At 49.6% G+C, this 18,949-nt stretch overlaps 1 protein-coding gene across 1 annotated transcript in view; it reads left to right on the top strand.

The window, feature by feature from the left end:
• Positions 1-18,949, top strand: part of LOC138261947 (macrophage mannose receptor 1-like) — a 683,716-nt gene that overhangs the window by 338,544 nt on the left and 326,223 nt on the right. Inside the window, exon 18 of the mRNA XM_069211540.1 lies at positions 10,138-10,205. Coding sequence (XP_069067641.1) covers positions 10,138-10,205 — 68 coding nt within the window. The remainder of the gene's footprint in view (positions 1-10,137; positions 10,206-18,949) is intronic.

The raw sequence follows: 18,949 nt of genomic DNA, 5'->3' as shown, positions 1-18,949 counted from the left end.
TGTCTAGCTAGAACTTGCCCCTGCTCTAAAAAGTTTCTTTCGTTCATAGCACTTTTTCGTGGTGGCAATCACGTGAGCAAGAACACTAAGCAGGAGGTAGGGTCCTCTTAGGATGGAAAATATATATATTAATTTCCTCCTAGGAAGTATTGATGCTCCTTCTTGCCCTAGATTTTGCAACCAAAGTGAGGGCTATTGTTCACTGAGGTCTGACTGTGACTGTTCTGGCTCCTAGGGGGTCATTCTAACTTCGGCGGGCGGAGGAGGCCGCCCGCCAAAGTTCCCCCCGCCAGAACACCGCAGCGCGGTCAAATGACTGCCGCGGTGATTCTGACTTTCCCAGCGGGAAAGCACCAGCAACGAGGAAGCCGTCTCCGAATGGAGCCGGTGGAGTTGCTGGTGTGCGACGGGTGCAGTTGCACCCGTCTCGATTTTCAGTGTCTGCCACGCAGACACTGAAAATCAATGTGGGGCCCTGTTTGGGGGCCCCTGCAGTGCCCATGCCAGTGGCATGGGCACTGCAGGGGCCCCCAGGGGCCCCACGACACCCGTTCCCACCAGAAGGGGGTCGGAATCCCCATGGCGGCGCTGCTTGCAGCGCCGCCGTGGAGGATTCCCTGGGGCAGCGGGAAGCCGGCGGGAAACCGCCGGATTCCCTTTTCTGACCCCGGCTTTACCGCCGCGGTCAGAATAGCCCCAGAAGCACCGCCAGCCTGTTGGCGGTGCTTCCTCCATCCCCTACCCTGGTCTTAGGGGGTCATTCTGACCTCGGCGGTAAAAGGCACTTACCGCCGGTCAGAAGACCGCCATAACACCGCCGCGGCCGCGGTAAACCGCCACGGTCATTCTGACCCGCAACTTGCAAACCTCCAAAAACCCGACATCCACAAAAGTCCGCCATACCAAAGGTCAGCGAAAAGATGGCGATGACCAAACCTCCACCGTCACGCCAACAGAAATACGCCCACACAATCACGACACACGAATCCACGCGGCGGTCTTTCAAGCGAGGTATTCCATTGGCGGTACACACCGCCGCGCTCAAAATACACACACACATAGAAAACTCAGCCACATTGGTCATTTTGAAACACACACACCTGATACACATACTAACACCACTCCCACACACCCAACACATTATAAAACACACACCCACATCACCCACAAACCCCTACGACCCGAAATTATTGACGAAGGCTAGAGAGAGAGCACAGAATAGACAAACCCACAACACAGAGGCACACAACACCATCACCCACACAGAATCCACGCACCAAACACCACACACCACTACACGCACCACACTCATCACCACAAACGCCACCCCACACCTCATCCACACCACCCCATGGCACCCCAAAGACACCCCAGGTTCACTGACGCAGAACTCAGGGTAATGGTGGAGGAAATAGTCCGTGTAGAGCCCCAGCTCTTCGGGGCACGGGTGCAGCATACCACAATTGCCAGGAAGATGGAGCCATGGCAAAGGATAGTGGACAGGGTCAACGCGGTGGGACAGCATCCACGCAATCGGGATGACATAAGGAAGCGCTGGAACGACCTACGGGGGAAGGTGCGTTCCATGGTATCAAGGCACAACATTGCAGTGAAGAAGACTGGCGGCGGACCCCCACCTACTCCCCCAGAATTCACAGCATGGGAGGAGGAAGTCTTGCACATCCTGCATCCTGAGGGCCTCGCAGGAGTAGGCGGAGGAATGGACTCTGGTAAGTCAAATCTTCACTACTTCATTCCCCCCACCCCACCTGCATGCCAAATCATACCCCCACCCTCACCCCCACCCCCATCACACCAACTCCTTGCAAATGGCTCACCATCACAACCTACCCATCCCAACACCAAGCCCTGCATGCGACCACAAAGCATGGACACCCATCACCAAAGCATGCCCACTGCACACACACATCACCCCCACAAGCCACCCTCACAAAAGCCCCAACAAGGGAATGCCTGCACTTGGGTACACGGACACCCACCCATCACACGAAATGCCACACACAGAAGCAATAACCATACCTTCATACCCCTGCAGGACCCGAACGCCACCACACCGCCACGGAGGGTACAGAGATGTCCATCCCACCCCCAGAAGAGGCCCCCAGCGATGACAGCAGCTCTGTCTCCCTGGACCCAGATGACCAGCCCGGCCCATTGGGGACCTCTGGACAGTCGGTTCCCCACAGACAGCCACAGGCTACACCAGACCCAACCCCCTCTGGGAACACCAGCACAGCTCCCACCCAGCGGGCCCATGCCTCTGTCTCCAGGACACGTCAATCAGCGGTTTGTCCACCACTACAGGGCACCCAGGTTGACCCACCACCCCAACAACAACAGGGACCTGGGGGCAGTGGTAGTGGGCACACCGTCCAGGGGACAGAGGCCCAGGAACACAGAGGAACTGGGAGGGCTGCTGTGCGACAGGGGGGGGACAGGCCCAGGGAACCCACTCTCCAAGAGGCCCTCTCCTCCATCATGGGAGCTTACCACCACTCCCAGGAGACGATGGCGACGGTACTGGCCAGGTTCCAGGAGATCCAGGCACTGCAGGAGGAACGGTACATGGGGTTCAGAGAGGAACTGAGGAACATCGGTTCCGCAATGGGGACCATCGTCGTGGCCCTTAACCAGATAGTCACCACATTGCGGGACCATGTGGCACCCCAAAGGGCCCCTGTCACTGGCCCAGGCCAGGAACAGCCTACCACCTCCGCCGGCGCTAGTGGACAGGAGGCCCCCACACAACAACAGGCCACCAGAACCCCACCTCCTGCAGAAGAAGAACCACCCCGCAAGCGTAACCTGAGATCTCACAAGAAGACAGAGTAGGATTGCAAGACCCCCGCCAGCATAAGATACCCCCTGATGTCATCCCACTGTCCACATTGTCACCCTGTCCAACCTTTAACTGCCCCTGCTCCATCCTTCCACAGGCATATGGACAATGCACCTGTGCGTCTGAGAACTTGACTCTGCCATGGACATTACTCCACCCCCACCCATCACCGTTTTACAATCATGTACCAATATGTAGCACTTAAAATAAATCACTTATTGCACTTAAAATAACAGGAGTCTGCTTGTATTCTTAACAAATGTATTACACATAACGGTGCAATAATGTCCAGTTACTTTGTGATGACAACATACCAATTTCAATAAGCTTTAGTCCATGGGCAAACAAAGCAGAAGTCACGCAGTGGGTCATACAGCTCTGAAAAGGGAAGGGAAAGTCACAAATCAGTGAACAGGAACTGGGGGGAAACACTGACAGTAGAGACGTATGAGGCCTTAAGTAAATGTAATATGGCGTGGGTGATTCTTACCTGTGTGCCACTGAAAATATTGTTGTATGACTGTATCCCTGTTGTCCGTGTCGTCCCCGTCGTCTTCCTCCTCTTCACTCTCCACAGGCTCCACAGCTGCTACAACACCACCATCTGGACCATCCTCCTGCGGAAAAGGCACCTGGCGTCGCAAAGCAAGATTGTGAAGCATACAGCAGGCCACGATGATATGGCACACCTTCTTTGGTGAGTACATTAGGGATCCCCCTGTCATATGCAGGCACCTAAACCTGGCCTTCAGGACCCCGAAGGTCCTTTCTATGATCCTCCTAGTTCGCCCATGGGCCTCATTGTACCGTTCCTCTGCCCTGGTCCGGGGATTCCTCACTGGGGTCAGTAGCCACGACAGGTTGGGGTAACCAGAGTCACCGATTAGCCACACACGGTGTCTCTGTAGCTGTTCCATCACATAAGGGATGCTGCTATTTCGGATGACATACGCGTCATGCACTGACCCAGGGAACTTTGCATTTACATGGGAGATGTACTGGTCAGCCAAACAGACCACCTGGACATTCATCGAATGATTACTTTTTCTGTTTCTGTACACCTGCTCACTTTCTTTGGGGGGAACCAAGGCCACATGGGTCCCATCAATGGCACCAATGGTGTTGGGGATATGTCCAAGGGCATAGAAATCACCCTTCACTGTAGCCAAATCGCCCACCTCAGGGAAAATAATGTAGCTCCGCATGTATTTCATCAGGGCAGACAACACTCTGGACAAAACCTTAGAAAACATAGGCTGAGACATCCCAGATGACATGGCCACTGTTGTCTGAAAAGACCCACTTGCCAAAAAATGGAGTACTGACAGAACCTGCACCAGAGGGGGAATCCCTGTGGGTTGGCGGATGGGGGACATCAGGTCTGGCTCCAGCTGGGCACATAGTTCATGTATAGTTGCTCTGTCAAGCCGGTATGTAAGTATGATATGTCGTACTTCCATTGTCGACAGGTCCACCAGCGGTCGGTACACGGGAGGATTCATCCTTCTCCTCGCAAGTCCCAGCGGACGGTGCCTAGGAAGGACAACATGGAGCACAGAGTCAAGCAACCCACAGGTTCGTTCACACAGCTTGCACAGTACACGAATCGCTATGCATGGAAAGGCTTGTATGAGTGGCAATGCAAGGTCTAGGCCTGTGTGACGCAGTAAAAATGATGCCATGTGGGCCCTTGAAATGGTGGCTGCCTGACCTGTGAAGTGTGACAGTGGGATGTGAGGTCAATGCGCTGGCGTGGCACACCGTGGCGGTAGGCGGTCGAAGACCGCGGTGCTAAGCCGCATTGGTTAACATTGAACCCTATGGGTTTCAGTAGCCAATGACGATGTGCGCCGGCGGTCGCGGTACGCACCGCGGCGGTACAAACCGCCGCGGCCGTGACCGCCATTTTCTATCTGATTAATCACTCGAGACCTGATCATCCACAGGAGAGGACCTATACTGCAAATGCTGCTGTGACCTCGGTCTGGAAGATACAATGGCTGCTGCGACTGGGGAAAGGGCCCCTGCCTTCACTTCTGAAGAATTGGAGAAACTTGTTGATGGGGTCCTCCCCCAGTATGCGCTACTCTACGGTCCTCCAGACCAACAGGTTAGTACACAGGGTGCACGTTGAATGGGCTATGCCTGTGTTGAGTGGGGTGTATGTAAGATGGTGGGGAGCGAATGAGGAGTGCAACGCACGAAAGATGAGAGCATGTGCCACATGGCAAGGTTGGGGAGGGGGGGGCACTCACATTGACCAGGCAGAAAAGTAATGAGATTTCCTTTACCACCCTGTACATGTCACATAGGTCAGCGCCCATCAGAAGATTGACATTTGGCGTGCCATCGCCAAGGACGTCCGGACCCTGGGGGTCCACAACAGACGGGGCACCCACTGCCGAAAGAGGTGGGAGGACATCCGCCGCGGGACCAGAAAGACTGCCGAGTCTCTGCTGGGGATGGCCTCCCAACGTAGGAGGGGTGCCAGCCGCCAATTGACCCCCCTGATGTCCCGGATCCTGGCGGTGGCCTACCCCAATTTGGATGGGCGCGTGAGGACATCACAGCAGACACAAGGGGGTGAGTATCAGCACATTCTGCTATCTTTGCGCACAGTGAAGGTGTCTGGGTGGGGGAGGAGGGCTGTGGCTATCTCTAGGCCAGGGCGCATTCTGTAGGCTAGGCCCTTCCGTTAGGCATGGCCCTGTGCCCCCGCCCCCCACCTCTGTAGGGTGCCAAGTACAGCTATCCATGGTCCGGCCTCACCCATGTGTGCATTTGTCGTCCATAGACCTGTAGGCCTAGTCACAATAACTGAGTAGTGTACCCCGATTCCGCGGCCTAGTGCAGGGGGCTTCTGTGTCTGTCCTCTCCGCCAATGGTGTTGCCAATGCATGCACTCAACCTGTCTTCATTTCTCCCCCCCCCATTTTCTTTGTCTTCCTATTCATGTGTGCATTAGCATCATCAGGCGGAGGAGAAGTGGCATCGGCGCACAAGGGAGCTGCATCTCACATGGCCCCGGAGGGCCATGCAACAGACTCCGAGTACACCAGTGAGACGGAGGGCGAGTGGAGCTCCACAACGGGGACCCGTGGAGACGTCAGCGACACCGACACGTCCTCGGAAGGGAGCTCCCTTGCGGTGGCAGCAACATCCGTGCCCACCGCCACAACAGGTACAGCCGCCACCCAGCGCACCAGCGCCGCCCTCCCAGCAGCCCCTCATCCTTCGCTCCGTGCGCGCTCGCCCAGGAAGGCGGGCATCTCCTTCGCCCCAGGCACCTCAGGCCCTGCGCCAGTTACCCCTGCTGCCCTCAGTGAGGAGGTCATTGACCTCCTCAGGACGCTCATTGTTGGGCAGTCTACCCTTTTGAATGCCATCCAGGGTGTAGAAAGGGAGGTGCATCGGAGCAATGCATACCTGGAGGGCATTCATTCGGGTCAGGCTGCCCATCAGCGATCGTTCAACGCTCTGGCCTCAGCACTGACGGCAGCCATTCTCCCTGTCTCCAGCCTCCCTCTTCTGACTCCCTCCACCCAGTCCCAGTCTCCTGTTCCTCTGCCTATCCCATCCACACCATCAGACCAGCCTGCACACACCTCTACACCCAAGGGCAGCTCATCCAGACATAAGCACCACAGATCCCACAAGCATTCACCCAAGCAACATCCAGATGCAGACATGCCAACAGTCACTACCACCTCTGTGTCCCCCACCTCCTCATCTCCCTCCTCCCTCCCTGTGACGTCTCCACTCACACCTGAATGCACACCACCATCAGCCAGTACTTCCATCAACAGCACACCCTCCATTACAGTCCGCACACGTGCAGTCACCACCCCCACTGCCATTTACACGTCCCCTGTGTCCTCTCCCAGTGTGTCTGTCACCCCCTCTTCCAAACCACACAAACGCAGGCAGCCACTCACCCAACAGCCATCCACCTCACCACAGCCTCCGTCACAAGCACCTGCACCCAAAGACAGCACACTTGACTCTCCTACAACCACATCCTCTTCCTCCACTCCCATACCCACTACACCTACCCGTCCCTGTCCTTCCAAAGTGCTTTTCCTTTCCAACTTTGACCTCGTTCCAACCACTGACCCACCCCCTCCATCTGGTAAGAGTAAAAAAAGCACCTCAGCCACCACCAGCCCTGCATCTACTCTGACCATAGTGCAGGGCTATTGGAGTCCACCAGCTCCTAGGGCAGGAACATCGACCAGCAGCAAGGGGACAGCCAGCCCACCCCCTGGGAAGAGGACAAGAAAAACTAAGGGCCGGCGCGACAAGCCTGAGACGGCTGCCACCAAGGACAGTAACCTTGCCCCGTCACCTGCCACATCATCAAAGGGAGGCAAGGGCCACAGAGCTTCATCGAAGGAGGGCAAGGGCAGCAGGGCGGAGAAGTCAGGCAGCAGGCGAGCTGCCCAGGAGGGCCCCACCAGCCCCATTCCGGTTGTGACGGACGACACCCACGGGCCCAGGACTCCATCACAGGAGGGCCCCGCGACCGCAACGTCGGATGGCGAGTGAGCGGGAAGTCTTGGCCAGGTCTGGCTCCCTAGAAACACAGGACAAGCACCGCTGAACAGGGCCCGCCGTGAGAAGAACCGCTGAACAGGGGCCCGCTGTGACAAGAACCGCTGAACAGGGGCCCGCCGTGAGAAGAACCGCTGAACAGGGGCCCGCCGTGAGAAGAACTGCTGAACAGGGCCCGCCGTGACAAGCACCGCTGAACAGGGGCCCGCCCGTGACAAGAACCGCTGAACAGGGGCCCGCCGTGAGAAGAACCGCTGAACAGGGCCTCGCTGTGAGTAGAACCGCTGAACAGGGGCCCGCCGTGAGAAGCACCGCTGAACAGGGTCCCGCCGTGACAAGAACCGCTGAACAGGGGCCCGCCGTGAGAAGAACCGCTGAACAGGGGCCCACCGTGAGAAGAACCACTGAACAGGGCCCCGCCGTGACAAGAACCGCTGAACAGGGGCCCGCCGTGACAAGAACCGCTGAACAGGGCCCCGCCGTGAGAAGCACCGCTGAACAGGAGCCCGCCGTGAGAAGAACCGCTGAACAGGGGCCCGCCGTGACAAGCACCGCTCCGCTGGCCACCGCCGTCTCAAGCACCGCTCCGCTGGGCCCTTCCTGTCAAGCACCGCTCCGCTGGCCACCGCCGGCCACCGCCGGCCACCGCCGTCTCAAGCACCGCTCCGCTGGGCACCGCCGTCTCAAGCACCGCTCCGCTGGGCCCTTCCTGTCAAGCACCGCTCCGCTGGGCCCTTCCTGTCAAGCACCGCTCCGCTGGCCACCGCCGTCTCAAGCACCGCTCCGCTGGGCCCTTCCTGTCAAGCACCGCTCCGCTGGGCCCTTCCTGTCAAGCACCGCTCCGCTGGCCACCGCCGTCTCAAGCACCGCTGGCCCATTGACAGTGCCGGTTCTGTGTCGAGCAGGGCTTCACGAAGCACTCTGGGCACCATGCGTCCTCCATTAACAGTGGAGTCGGTAATCCATCTGATGGACTGTGGCTTTGCACTTCCCAGGATGGTACAGTGGGCAAGCCACCCACTGTAGAGACTTGTGAGACTGTGGCTTTGCACTCCCCAGGATGGCACAGTGGGCAAGCCACCCACTGTAGAGACTTGTGAGACTGTGGCTTTGCACTCCCCAGGGTGGCACAGTGGGCAAGCCACCCACTGTAGAGACTTGTGAGACTGTGGCTTTGCACTCCCCAGGATGACACAGTGGGCATGGAGGCCCCTCGTGGATCTGGCGTCGTGGACTCATGTGGCTGAGGTGCCCCCCCTTCCCTTCCCCCTGAGGTGCCTGTAGTTTTATCATCTGATGCCCCAGCAGTGTTCTCTCCAATGGTATCTGGTCTCCTGTGTGGGCTTTGCCCCTGTGTTTGTGCACATTGGCCCACGGACTATGGAACTTTGACAGAATGGGCAGGACTTATTGCCTATGTATATATTTTTTACTATGTTCTTTCCTTATTTTGTATCTTTCATATTGCATATTTCCCATGACTTCAATGGAGCTATATTATACATATATTTTAAAGATCATTTTATTTGTGTCTTTGCATTATCCCGGTGGGCTTGGGGGATGTCACTCTGACTTGTTGCTCTGCATTGGTGTGTAGGTATTTGTGGTGGGGGGGTGGGTGTATGGCGTATGTGTGTGCCCGTAAGCTTTCCTCCTCCCCCCTCCCCTGTGTCGTAGGTGCAGTACTCACCGTTGTCGTCTGCGCCGGCGTTCGTACTCCTGGTAGATGAGCAGGTAGACAATAGCTGGTAGGATGTTTAATTCGGGTTCCATGCTGTCCTCCGTCCTCGTGGAGTGTGTATAGGTGAGCGTTTTCCCGTTTGTAGTCTGTTTCCGCCGTGTTTTTATCGGCGGGGCTCCCGCCCCGGAAAAGGTGGCGGATTGGTGAGTTGTGATAGGGTGGGCGGTACATTGTCTGCCGCCTGCCTGTTGGCGGTGACCGCCGCGCTGTTTGTCTGTCCCGCCGTGGCGGTCGGAGTGTTAAAGTGGCGGGCTGTGTTGGCAGTTCCCGCCAGGGTCAGAATTAAAAAATGTTGACCGCCTGCCTGTTGGCGGGTTGGCCGCCGCTTTATCACCGACCGCCAGGGTTGGAATGACCCCCTTAGTCCTTTGTTTAGTTAGAGAAAATGCACCTTTTACACCTATTTAATGTGGGTAGGATAGTATAGGCCTATGTAGGACTGTTGTTTGGCCACTTCTGACTGAGGTACGTGATGTGTCACCTATCCACAGCACCCTTGAGACACAGAGCCTAGTTTCTGAGAGGGGTGAGGTTGAAGTATTAAATTATATCACCAGGACTTTGACCTTCAGAAGGCACTGCTTAAATAGATCTCCGGAGAATTACAGTAGAATGGATCATGATACATCGCATTCCTCCTAAACAGGGTTTTTTCTTTGGGAAAGGAAGCTGATTTACGAAATGTCTCCCAATGTGGGATGACATTTTTAACAAAAGACAGGAAGGAAGGAGGGAGTAATTAACATTAACTGTAAGTAATGTTTTCTTAATATATATTCCATTGCAATTGCTTACAGTATTGATTGTTATGCAGTTTTCCATGGTAAGTAGGCACATGGAAGCATGTTTGCTCTTTGGGTACAAATAAAAGCAAAACACTATAGTAAATAAATGCACTGCTGTTGTAGGGAAAATATAAATTTAATAACAATTTGAACAATATTGTATTACCCATTAACTTAATTAAAAACACATTTTCTTTCAGATAGCTAAGAAATTCAGGATTAATTCCTTTTACATCGGTTTGCTTTTGGGACTTGATAAAAAATTCAGGTAAGGAAGTTAACACATTTAAGAACATCAAAGTATTTTGCAAGCTACTTCATTACACCATTTGTTTAAAATCTAAACTTTTCTTAAACATTGTGGCTTAAATGCAGAACAGGGTAGCAGATGAAGTTGCACTGCGATGCGTGAAAGGAAGAGGGCAGAATTGTGCCATATTTTCAAAAGAAATGGTGCAGGTCTGCTGTCTCCCTGCACTGGCACACATTGGGGTGACTAGTGCCAGCCCTTGAGGATACCTTTCTGCACAAAAACTATCCTTTAAAGCTTTTTCTCTCTGCGTGTGTGGCGCATAGTGGAATAGTATAGAGTGGAGTGGGGTACAGTGGAATAGCGTACAGTGGAGTAGAGAAGAGTGAGTGTGTATAACCAAGTGTGGTAAAGTGTAATAGTGTACAGCAGAGTAGCATAGAGTGCAGTGGCGTAGAGTGGAGTGGCATACAGTAGTTTGAGGTACAGTGTAGTGGTATATAAAGGAATAGCATTGCGTGGAGTGGCGTAGACTGGAGTGGTATACAGTGGAATAGCGCACAGTAGAGTAGCTTACAGTGAAAAAGTATATAGTGAAGTTGTGTAGAGTAGAGTGGCAAACAGTGAAGTAGCGTAAACTATAGTGGCTTATCAGAATTACATAGATCTGAAGAGTATACAGAGGATTGGCATAGAGGGTAGTGGCATACAGGGGAGTGTCGTTCAGTGGAGTGGGTTACAGTGGAGTATCGTATAGTGGAATAGCATACAGCTGAGTGGCATACAGTGCAGTGGGGTAGAGTGGAGGGGCATGGAGTCGAATAGCATAGAGTTGAGTGGCATAGAGTGTAGTTGCATACAGTGGAATAGTGTATACTGCAGAGGCATAGAGTTGCGTTTTGTACAGCGCAGTGGCTCAGAGTGGAGTGGCATACAGAAGAGCAGCATACAGTGAAAAAGTATATAGTGAAGTTGTGTAGAGTGGAGTGGCATACAGGGAAGTAGCATAAACTATAGTGGCTTATCAGAATTACATAGATCTGAAGAGTATACAGAGGATTGGCATAGAAGGTAGTGGTGTACGGGGGAGTGTCGTTCAGTGGAGTGGGTTACAGTGGAGTATCGTACAGTGGAATAGCATACAGTGGAGTGGCTCAGAGTGGAGTGGCATACAGTGGAGTGGCATACAGTAGAATAGTGTACAGTTGAGCGGTGAAGAGAGAAGTGGCATAGAGTGGAATGTAGTATAGTGTAATAGCATACAATGGAGCAGCCTAGAGCGCAGTTACATTGTGTGGAGCAGCATACCGTGGAATGAGGTACATTGTAGTGACAGGCAATACAAACGGATAGTGTGGAATGTCCTACAGTGGAGTGGTATAGAGTGGAATAGTGTATGGTGGAGTGGCAAGAGTGGAGATGCCTACATTGGAATACCATAGAGTAAATTAGCATACAATGGAGTGGCATAGAGTAGAGTGAGGTCAAGTAGAGTGGAGTGGCATACAGTGGATGGTGTACAAAGGAATAATGTATAATAGAATGGTGTACAGTGAAGTGGTGTAGAGTGTAGAGGCATAGTGTGAGATAGCATAGAGTGGAGGATCAAACCGTGGAATTGCTTACAGTAGAGTACTGTACACTGGAGTGGCTTATAGTGGAATGGCGTAGAGTGGAATGGTGTTCAGTAGAATAGTATACACAGGATTGGCATACAGTGTAGTGGCATACAGTGTAGTTGCATAGACTGGTGTGTTGTACAATGGAGCGGCATACAGTGGAATAGTGTGCAGTGGAATGGTGTATGGTGCAGGGGCATAGAGTGGAGCGCAGTAGACTAGAATGGCCTACAATGAATTAGCATAGTATTGAGTAGCGTACAGTGGCGTGGCCTGGTATAGAGAGGCTTGGAGTAGAGTGTAGTAATGTAGCGTGGGCTGGGGTATAGTGGAGTGTGGTACAGCGTTGTTCACACAGTGGAATAGCAATAGAGCTCTGTGGCATAGAGTTAAATAGTGTACAGTGGAGAGGAGTACAGCAGAGTAGCGTACACTGGAGTGGGGTAGAGTGGAGTGGCATAGAGTGGAATAGTGTAAAGTGGAGTGGCATACACTGCAGTAGTGTAGAGTGGAGTAGCATACAAAGGAGTGGCAAAGAGTGGTGTATAATGGAGTGTTGTTGAGTGTAATACCATAGGGTGGAGTGTTGTAGAGTGAAGTGGGATAAAATGTAGAGGGTTAGACTATAGTGACATACAGGGTAATAGCGTACTCTGGAGAGATGGAAAGTGGAGTGTTGTGGAATGGGAAGCAGTGGAATATAATTCAGTGTAGTAGCGTATCAAGGGGTGGCATAGAAAGGAGAGGCATATAGTGAAGTAGCATACAGTGGAGTGGGGTAGTTTGGAATAATACATTTTCCTGGCGTACAGTGCAGGGATGTAAAGTGGAGTGACATATAGTAGAGTGGTGTAGAGTGCAGTGTCTTACAGTGGAATAGCATTGCGTGTAGTAACATAGAATGTAGTGGTGTAGATTGTTGTGTCTTAGAGTGGAGTGGAATAAAATGGAGCAGTATACAGTGTAATAGCATAGAGTGGATTGTTTTACAGTGAAGGTCCTTATAGTGGAGTAGCGTACAGTGGAGTGGCGTGCAATGACATCACATATAATACAGTGGCGTACACAGAAGTAGCATACAGTGGGGTGGCATAGAGTACAATAGCGTAGACTGTAGAGTCGTAGAGTAGGTTTGCGTACAGTGAACTAGAGTACAGTGGAGTAGCATAGAGCTGAGGGGCTACACAGATGTGAAGTAAACAGTAAATCTACACTTATCATTTATTCCTCCATGATATTTTTATTGCTGTTCTTTTTGCTTCAATATTTGTGTAGCTTAACCTTTCTGTAGTCAATATTGTGGCATGCAATACAGTGGAATGATTTGCTATTATGTCACATGCTGCATCCTGATTCACAAAGCTGCTTCACATTAGTAGACATGACTTACTCTTGAAACTTCAGAAGTACATTGTTGTATGTTCCTACTAAAATAATAGGACTGTGTATTTAGTATGGCAGAACTTCAGAATGTCTGAGACTAAGGGGGTCATTATGAACATGACAGTCTAGACCCCCATGCCGGCGGTGGCGGAAATTACTGCCACCAGCATGACAGACTGCACTGCCATATTACGAACACAGGGAGACCACCACAGGCGGCCCTCCGCTATCTCCAGGATATCACTGTCAGGCAGCCTGACGATGGCGGAGTTCCCTATCCGACATGGCAGCACTGCAAGCAGCGATGCCCTCCAGATAAAGAACCTGTGTTCCTCCAGCCTTTCTCTGTCGGTTTCCTCCTCCAGGTAGGCTCCAGGGCTACCCTTGGCATGGGCAGTGCAAGGGGCCCCGTGCACAGCCCCATCGCGCATGTCACTGCCCGATTTATGGGCAGTGATATGCGCGACGGGAGCTGCTGCCCCCGGCGCACTGCAGAATTGATGACAGCTCCATGTGGAGCCATCGGCAATGTCCTTGCCTCCACCCGCCGGCCCTGTGGAATGTTTATTATTGGGCCGGTGGGGTCTTCAACGGGCTGGTGGTCTGTGTTTAGACCGCCAGCATGAACACAGTGGGGAATCCTGCTGTGTTCATAATGACCCCCTAAGTCCATCTACACTAGCTCACAGTGCCTTATCTGAACCCCTGAACCTACAGGGATGGAAGGTGATTATGACAAACTAAACATGACACTCTGAATCTCCAGGGAAGTTGTGGAAATAGATCTCACCCATTAGTTGTATTGCTCATGCATGCCACGCGAAAACACAAAAGATATATGAACTGAGTTTCCCATATATTGATTGAAACAAATGTAATCTTGCATAAAGAGACTGAGCTACTATAATTAGACAAATTAACCATAGCAAAACACCCCGCACAATAAGCATGGTGAAGACAATGAATTATCCAACCATGGTAAATATTTTCTAGAAGTTTGCACATAAACCTATGAGTAAGCTGAGAACAAAGCTGATGTACCCTTCTGACTGGCCTGATCTGAGGGATTAGCCCCAGCCTCATACCTGAAGAGTGGGAGGAGTCGGCCTGTGGTGTAGATGGCACTCCTCTTGGGAGCTGGTAGATTAGCCCTAGCTGAGCCTCATGTCGAACACAGCATTTGTCTAAGGACGGTCATGGCTGGAGAACCCTCTGCCCCTTCATGGCCAGTGACAGTTTACAAAGCCATGCTGTGTTGGAAGCACAGCCCTGATGCAATGCTATGCCTAGATGTTAGAAGGTGTCTCCTGAATGAACAACACAAGAACTAGAATATTGTGTACAGTGTTCCTAGCGTTGAGCAGAAAGTACTGATTCAAAGGCCGACTACAACAAGAATTTGTATTACATATTCCTTGAAGAATATCACACAAGAAATGTGTGACAAATGTCATTGAAAAAAAGTAGTGCAGCTAAAATGCATGACATAAAAAACAGGAAGAACCAACTTGGATCCAAAAGGTCCTCACAACACTCTCCCCTTGCCAGTGAAAAGACAGTTTGTAAAAATTATATTCTAAAACCCCTTCTACTTAAAACACAAAAATATTAAAATGTTCACACCAAGAAACAGAGCAAACAAACCATCAACATGAGCCAATTAAAATATGTCAATTAGCTTTAAAAACAAGGGCCAAATTTAACAGTCAGTGGAGGCGTTCATGATGTCAGTGGTAATGGAATCCAGAAATGATCCCACATCTAGTGCACAGTAAAAAGGGCACCAGATACAACGGAACACAGGCTGCACGCATGGATCCATACTCACCGGGAAGAGCAGGTGCCATTTAGTTTCTCCAAAAAAGGCTCACCAAAGTACTGCATCATACATGCATGACCCAGCCGGACATGCACTAGTTCCATCACCATTTGGCTTTGGAATGAGACATCCATTGTGGAGCAAAAGAGAAGTAGCAAAATACCAATTAACAACAATACAAGCGGTATGCCTCGATGTATGCTCAAAACGAAAAGGTGTAGAAAGGATGGAATCACTCTGAGAACGGTATAGAAGGTGCTGACAAAACCAGACCAAATCACCTTAAGAAAGTGTATAACACCTGTGGAGTTGGAAGCATTAAATATGTGACTCACAAGTTCACCAAAGTTTCTTGGAAAGTGTATGTTTAAAAGCAACTGTAGTTCAGAGGACGACCATGCAACTTGCAATTTGAAGGTTTTACAGGCATATGTACTCGCAATGTGTTTCTGAAACAATAGTGCTTTCAGTCTGCTCAGCTTGTCAAATTTAACTTTGAAGGTAGGAATGGAAGGCCATAAATTTGCTACCCTAATCTCATGCATGGGGGAGAAAAGTACATTATCACAACAAGTCACTATTTAAGAAACAGAAACCACATAATGGACACCTGCTCTCTCCCACAATAGCCTTAATCGTTCAGCATCAAGTAACTTCAGTTCGAAAGTAACTGAAAAACTAGGTGAATCAAGGAGATAGGAACGTCCTTCAAGTAACATGCCAGATTGGCCATGGATATGTTAAATACTCCGTGCAGTGTCACCTGTTTACAATCATTGAGTGGGAGTGGCTAACAGTCACTTCCACTGCGATGTTGTATGACCTTACCACGCCTTCCTTCACCACACATTCTTTTACAATGCTGATTTTACAACACATACCATTACCACACATTTACACTCACTAACATGTGAAATAACTTCACCCCACAATCCATGACCATGCATACTTTTACCATGCACACTGTTATAGAAATATTCTGTCACAGTTTAATGCTGCCACCTACTGTTCAAAACGTATACATTCATTCTTCATACGTCACTGTTAACAAAATGTATATATTTAAAAGAAATTACATTTATATCAATTTCAGGTTCTCTGCTATTTTAAACTTTTATATTTTGAGGGGAGGCCCACTAAACCCCCCATTTTAATTACCTTTAAATATGTGTAGAAACTACTTACGGCATACTCACCAGTACAACCATATGTGGATTGTTAAGTCTTCAGTGCTAAAAATAATTACTATATAAAAATGCATTGTAAATGCATTTCATGACAAACAATTTAGTTTGTAGTAAAGGCTGTCCCCCTAACGAGAAACACGTATCTTTCCCTGCTCATTGTTTTGTAATTGAAAAAGGTCATTCCTACACCTCGTGTATATAACTCTCCCCTAAAGCCTCAAATCTGCCCACCGGAAAATGTTCCAAACATGATGTAAACTAAAATGTGGAAATTGGCAGAGAGATAACAGTGTATTACCCTTACTGCTGACAGTGTTTCAGCCAGTGTGAAAGTCAACCTTTCTAACTTTTCTGTGTTAAGCATTGTATATATTACATTCTTCTTTGCCATTATCTTGTGTTTGCGTTTGAGAGTAAAAGTTCACGTGCATCACAGGCATGCTGTTCGATTTTAAGAACTTGCAATGTCCAACTCAGCTGCTTTATAGATCTAAGTTGACTCTGTCCAGGCTGTAAAGAAGACATGACATTTTGTATGATGTGGAATGCAGAAAACACACTAATCTTCAGAGTGGTAATGTGAATGGAATGTGTGTTCATTCCATTATCAACAAGAGTCATTGCTTTTTCAAAATTACCCTTATCTGTTTGTCACGTACGAGCAGCAGCTTCCATTTGAGAAAGCTTCCAAATGTCATTGTAAATGGATACAAGAGTTTTTTGGAGTGTGGCAATCTAGGGCCTAACAAGAAGTCTTACAAATATTTGTCATCAGAGAGGAGAGAGAGGTGCTCTTTTACAGCACACCAAGTGGAATGTTGTAATTATTGCTGACCTAACTTCCCTGTGTTGTAAGTAGTGACAACTCCTGTGTGTTGTGCCTCAATAAAATGAGGGTCCAATCTGCTTGCTTTAAAACCCTGCGTGGAGTTTCTAAAATGTGCATGACAACTATTTGTGTACCCTAGCCACAATAACCACCTATTAGGACCTAACAGAGTCAAATTAAATGAATCATTCTGAACCATACCATTGAGCTGATCTTCTGTGTAATTTACCAGGCCTTGCCAATTGTCAAATCATGTAATCGAAGGGATATTGAGCACATTCATTTCTTTAATTTTTGCTAGACCTAGGGAAGGTATCTGCTGGTCTGTCCTTCAGAAAATTCATCTCTAATGATATCAGACATGCTATGAATAAGGCATCTGTGTGCTGCACTTGCCAATCGGTTGTTCCCTAAACTGATTTTAGATCAATTGCTTCTTTCCAATATTCATAGCTTTTAATGGCTAGTTGGGAAACATATGAATTTTAGTAAATAAAGTTATGAGTAGACAGCATATTTTTCCTTGTGTTTGTTGACAGTAGTTTGAAATATTAAGATACCAGGTCTGAAGTATCATGCCCAGAAAAATATGTGAATTTGTCTAAGTATGTTTTAGAACTCCCCACTGGTGGATTTGGGTAGTGTTCCCATTGTGTTTAGTTGAAAATTGTACTTGGAGTACTAGCTTTATGTAGGTAATGGTGTGTGAGATGTTGGTAACAAAACATTTCACCATAAATGGCTGAATTCATGTACATATCTTCATTTTAAAATACAGTATAATATTTAAACTCAGAAAGCATTGAAGAAACTGTTTTACATCCCAATCATCAGACACAGCACCTGGTGTGATCACATTGTCCATCACAACCTCAAAAACATATGGAATTTGAATAGTCTCTGTAGGACCAAAAATATCATATGGAACTTTATCTCAAGCAATCCCATCTGGAGTTGGAATGTCTGAAATGTTCACAAGGATGAAGTCTCTTCACAGTTTCTGGGAAGGCAAATGAGGCTTCAGTACCATATCAACCAAAAGCATACAAATTGGAACGCTCATCTTGGAAGTCTTGGACCTCCTGTAAGAGAGTGAGGCATTAATTTATGTCAAAAGGTGTTTCTGCTGCCACTGTGCCAGGACCATCAAAATCTGGGGTATACATGGCAAACTGGACTCCATATGAAGTAAGGCCACCCAAAGGTCTTCGAGGCGGATTATTTAATGCTCCCAGGATTACATAAAAGTAATTGTTATACCTGTCAGCCTTAGGATGATCTTCCTCCAACTTTTTGCCTGCCTCCCTTCATTTTTCTAATACCATTTTTGCTGGCGTTAGGACTCTGCAGACTTTACGACTGCTGACTGGTGCTAAAGTACTTCCTCCCCTAAACATGTTAACATTGGCTCATACCCAATTAGCATATTTAATGTGCCTATAAGTCCCTAATAAAGTGCACTAGATGTGCCCAGGGCCTGTAAATTAAATACTACTAGTGAGCCTGCAGCACTGATTGTGCCACCCACATAAGTAGCCCCTTAACCATGCCTCAGGTCTACCATTTCCAGGCCTGTGTGTGCAGTTTCAGTGCCACTTCAACTTGGCATTTAAACAAACTACTTGCCAAGCCTTAAATTCCCCTTTTATTATATTTAAGTCACCCTTAAGATAGGCCCCTAGGTAACCCTTATGTACGGGTCTGTGACCCCACCAAATCAGACACTTCTGGACCTACAACTGGACTCTGTCAGAGGGATTGCCTGGCTGCCCAAAGGACTCATCTGGACTGCTTTGCTGGAAGAACTGCTGGCCTGCTTGTTGCCTTGCTGCCTGCTGCCCCCTGACTGCTGGAAGGACTCTGCCTTCCTCCTCAAGTGCTCTCCAATGGCTTGGTTTGAGCTTGCCTCCTGTTCTGAGGTCTCA

The sequence above is a fragment of the Pleurodeles waltl genome, chromosome 10 (genome assembly GCF_031143425.1).
Source record: "Pleurodeles waltl isolate 20211129_DDA chromosome 10, aPleWal1.hap1.20221129, whole genome shotgun sequence".
Taxonomy (NCBI): Eukaryota; Metazoa; Chordata; class Amphibia; order Caudata; family Salamandridae; genus Pleurodeles; species Pleurodeles waltl.
This window is presented reverse-complemented; position numbering and strand designations above follow the sequence as displayed.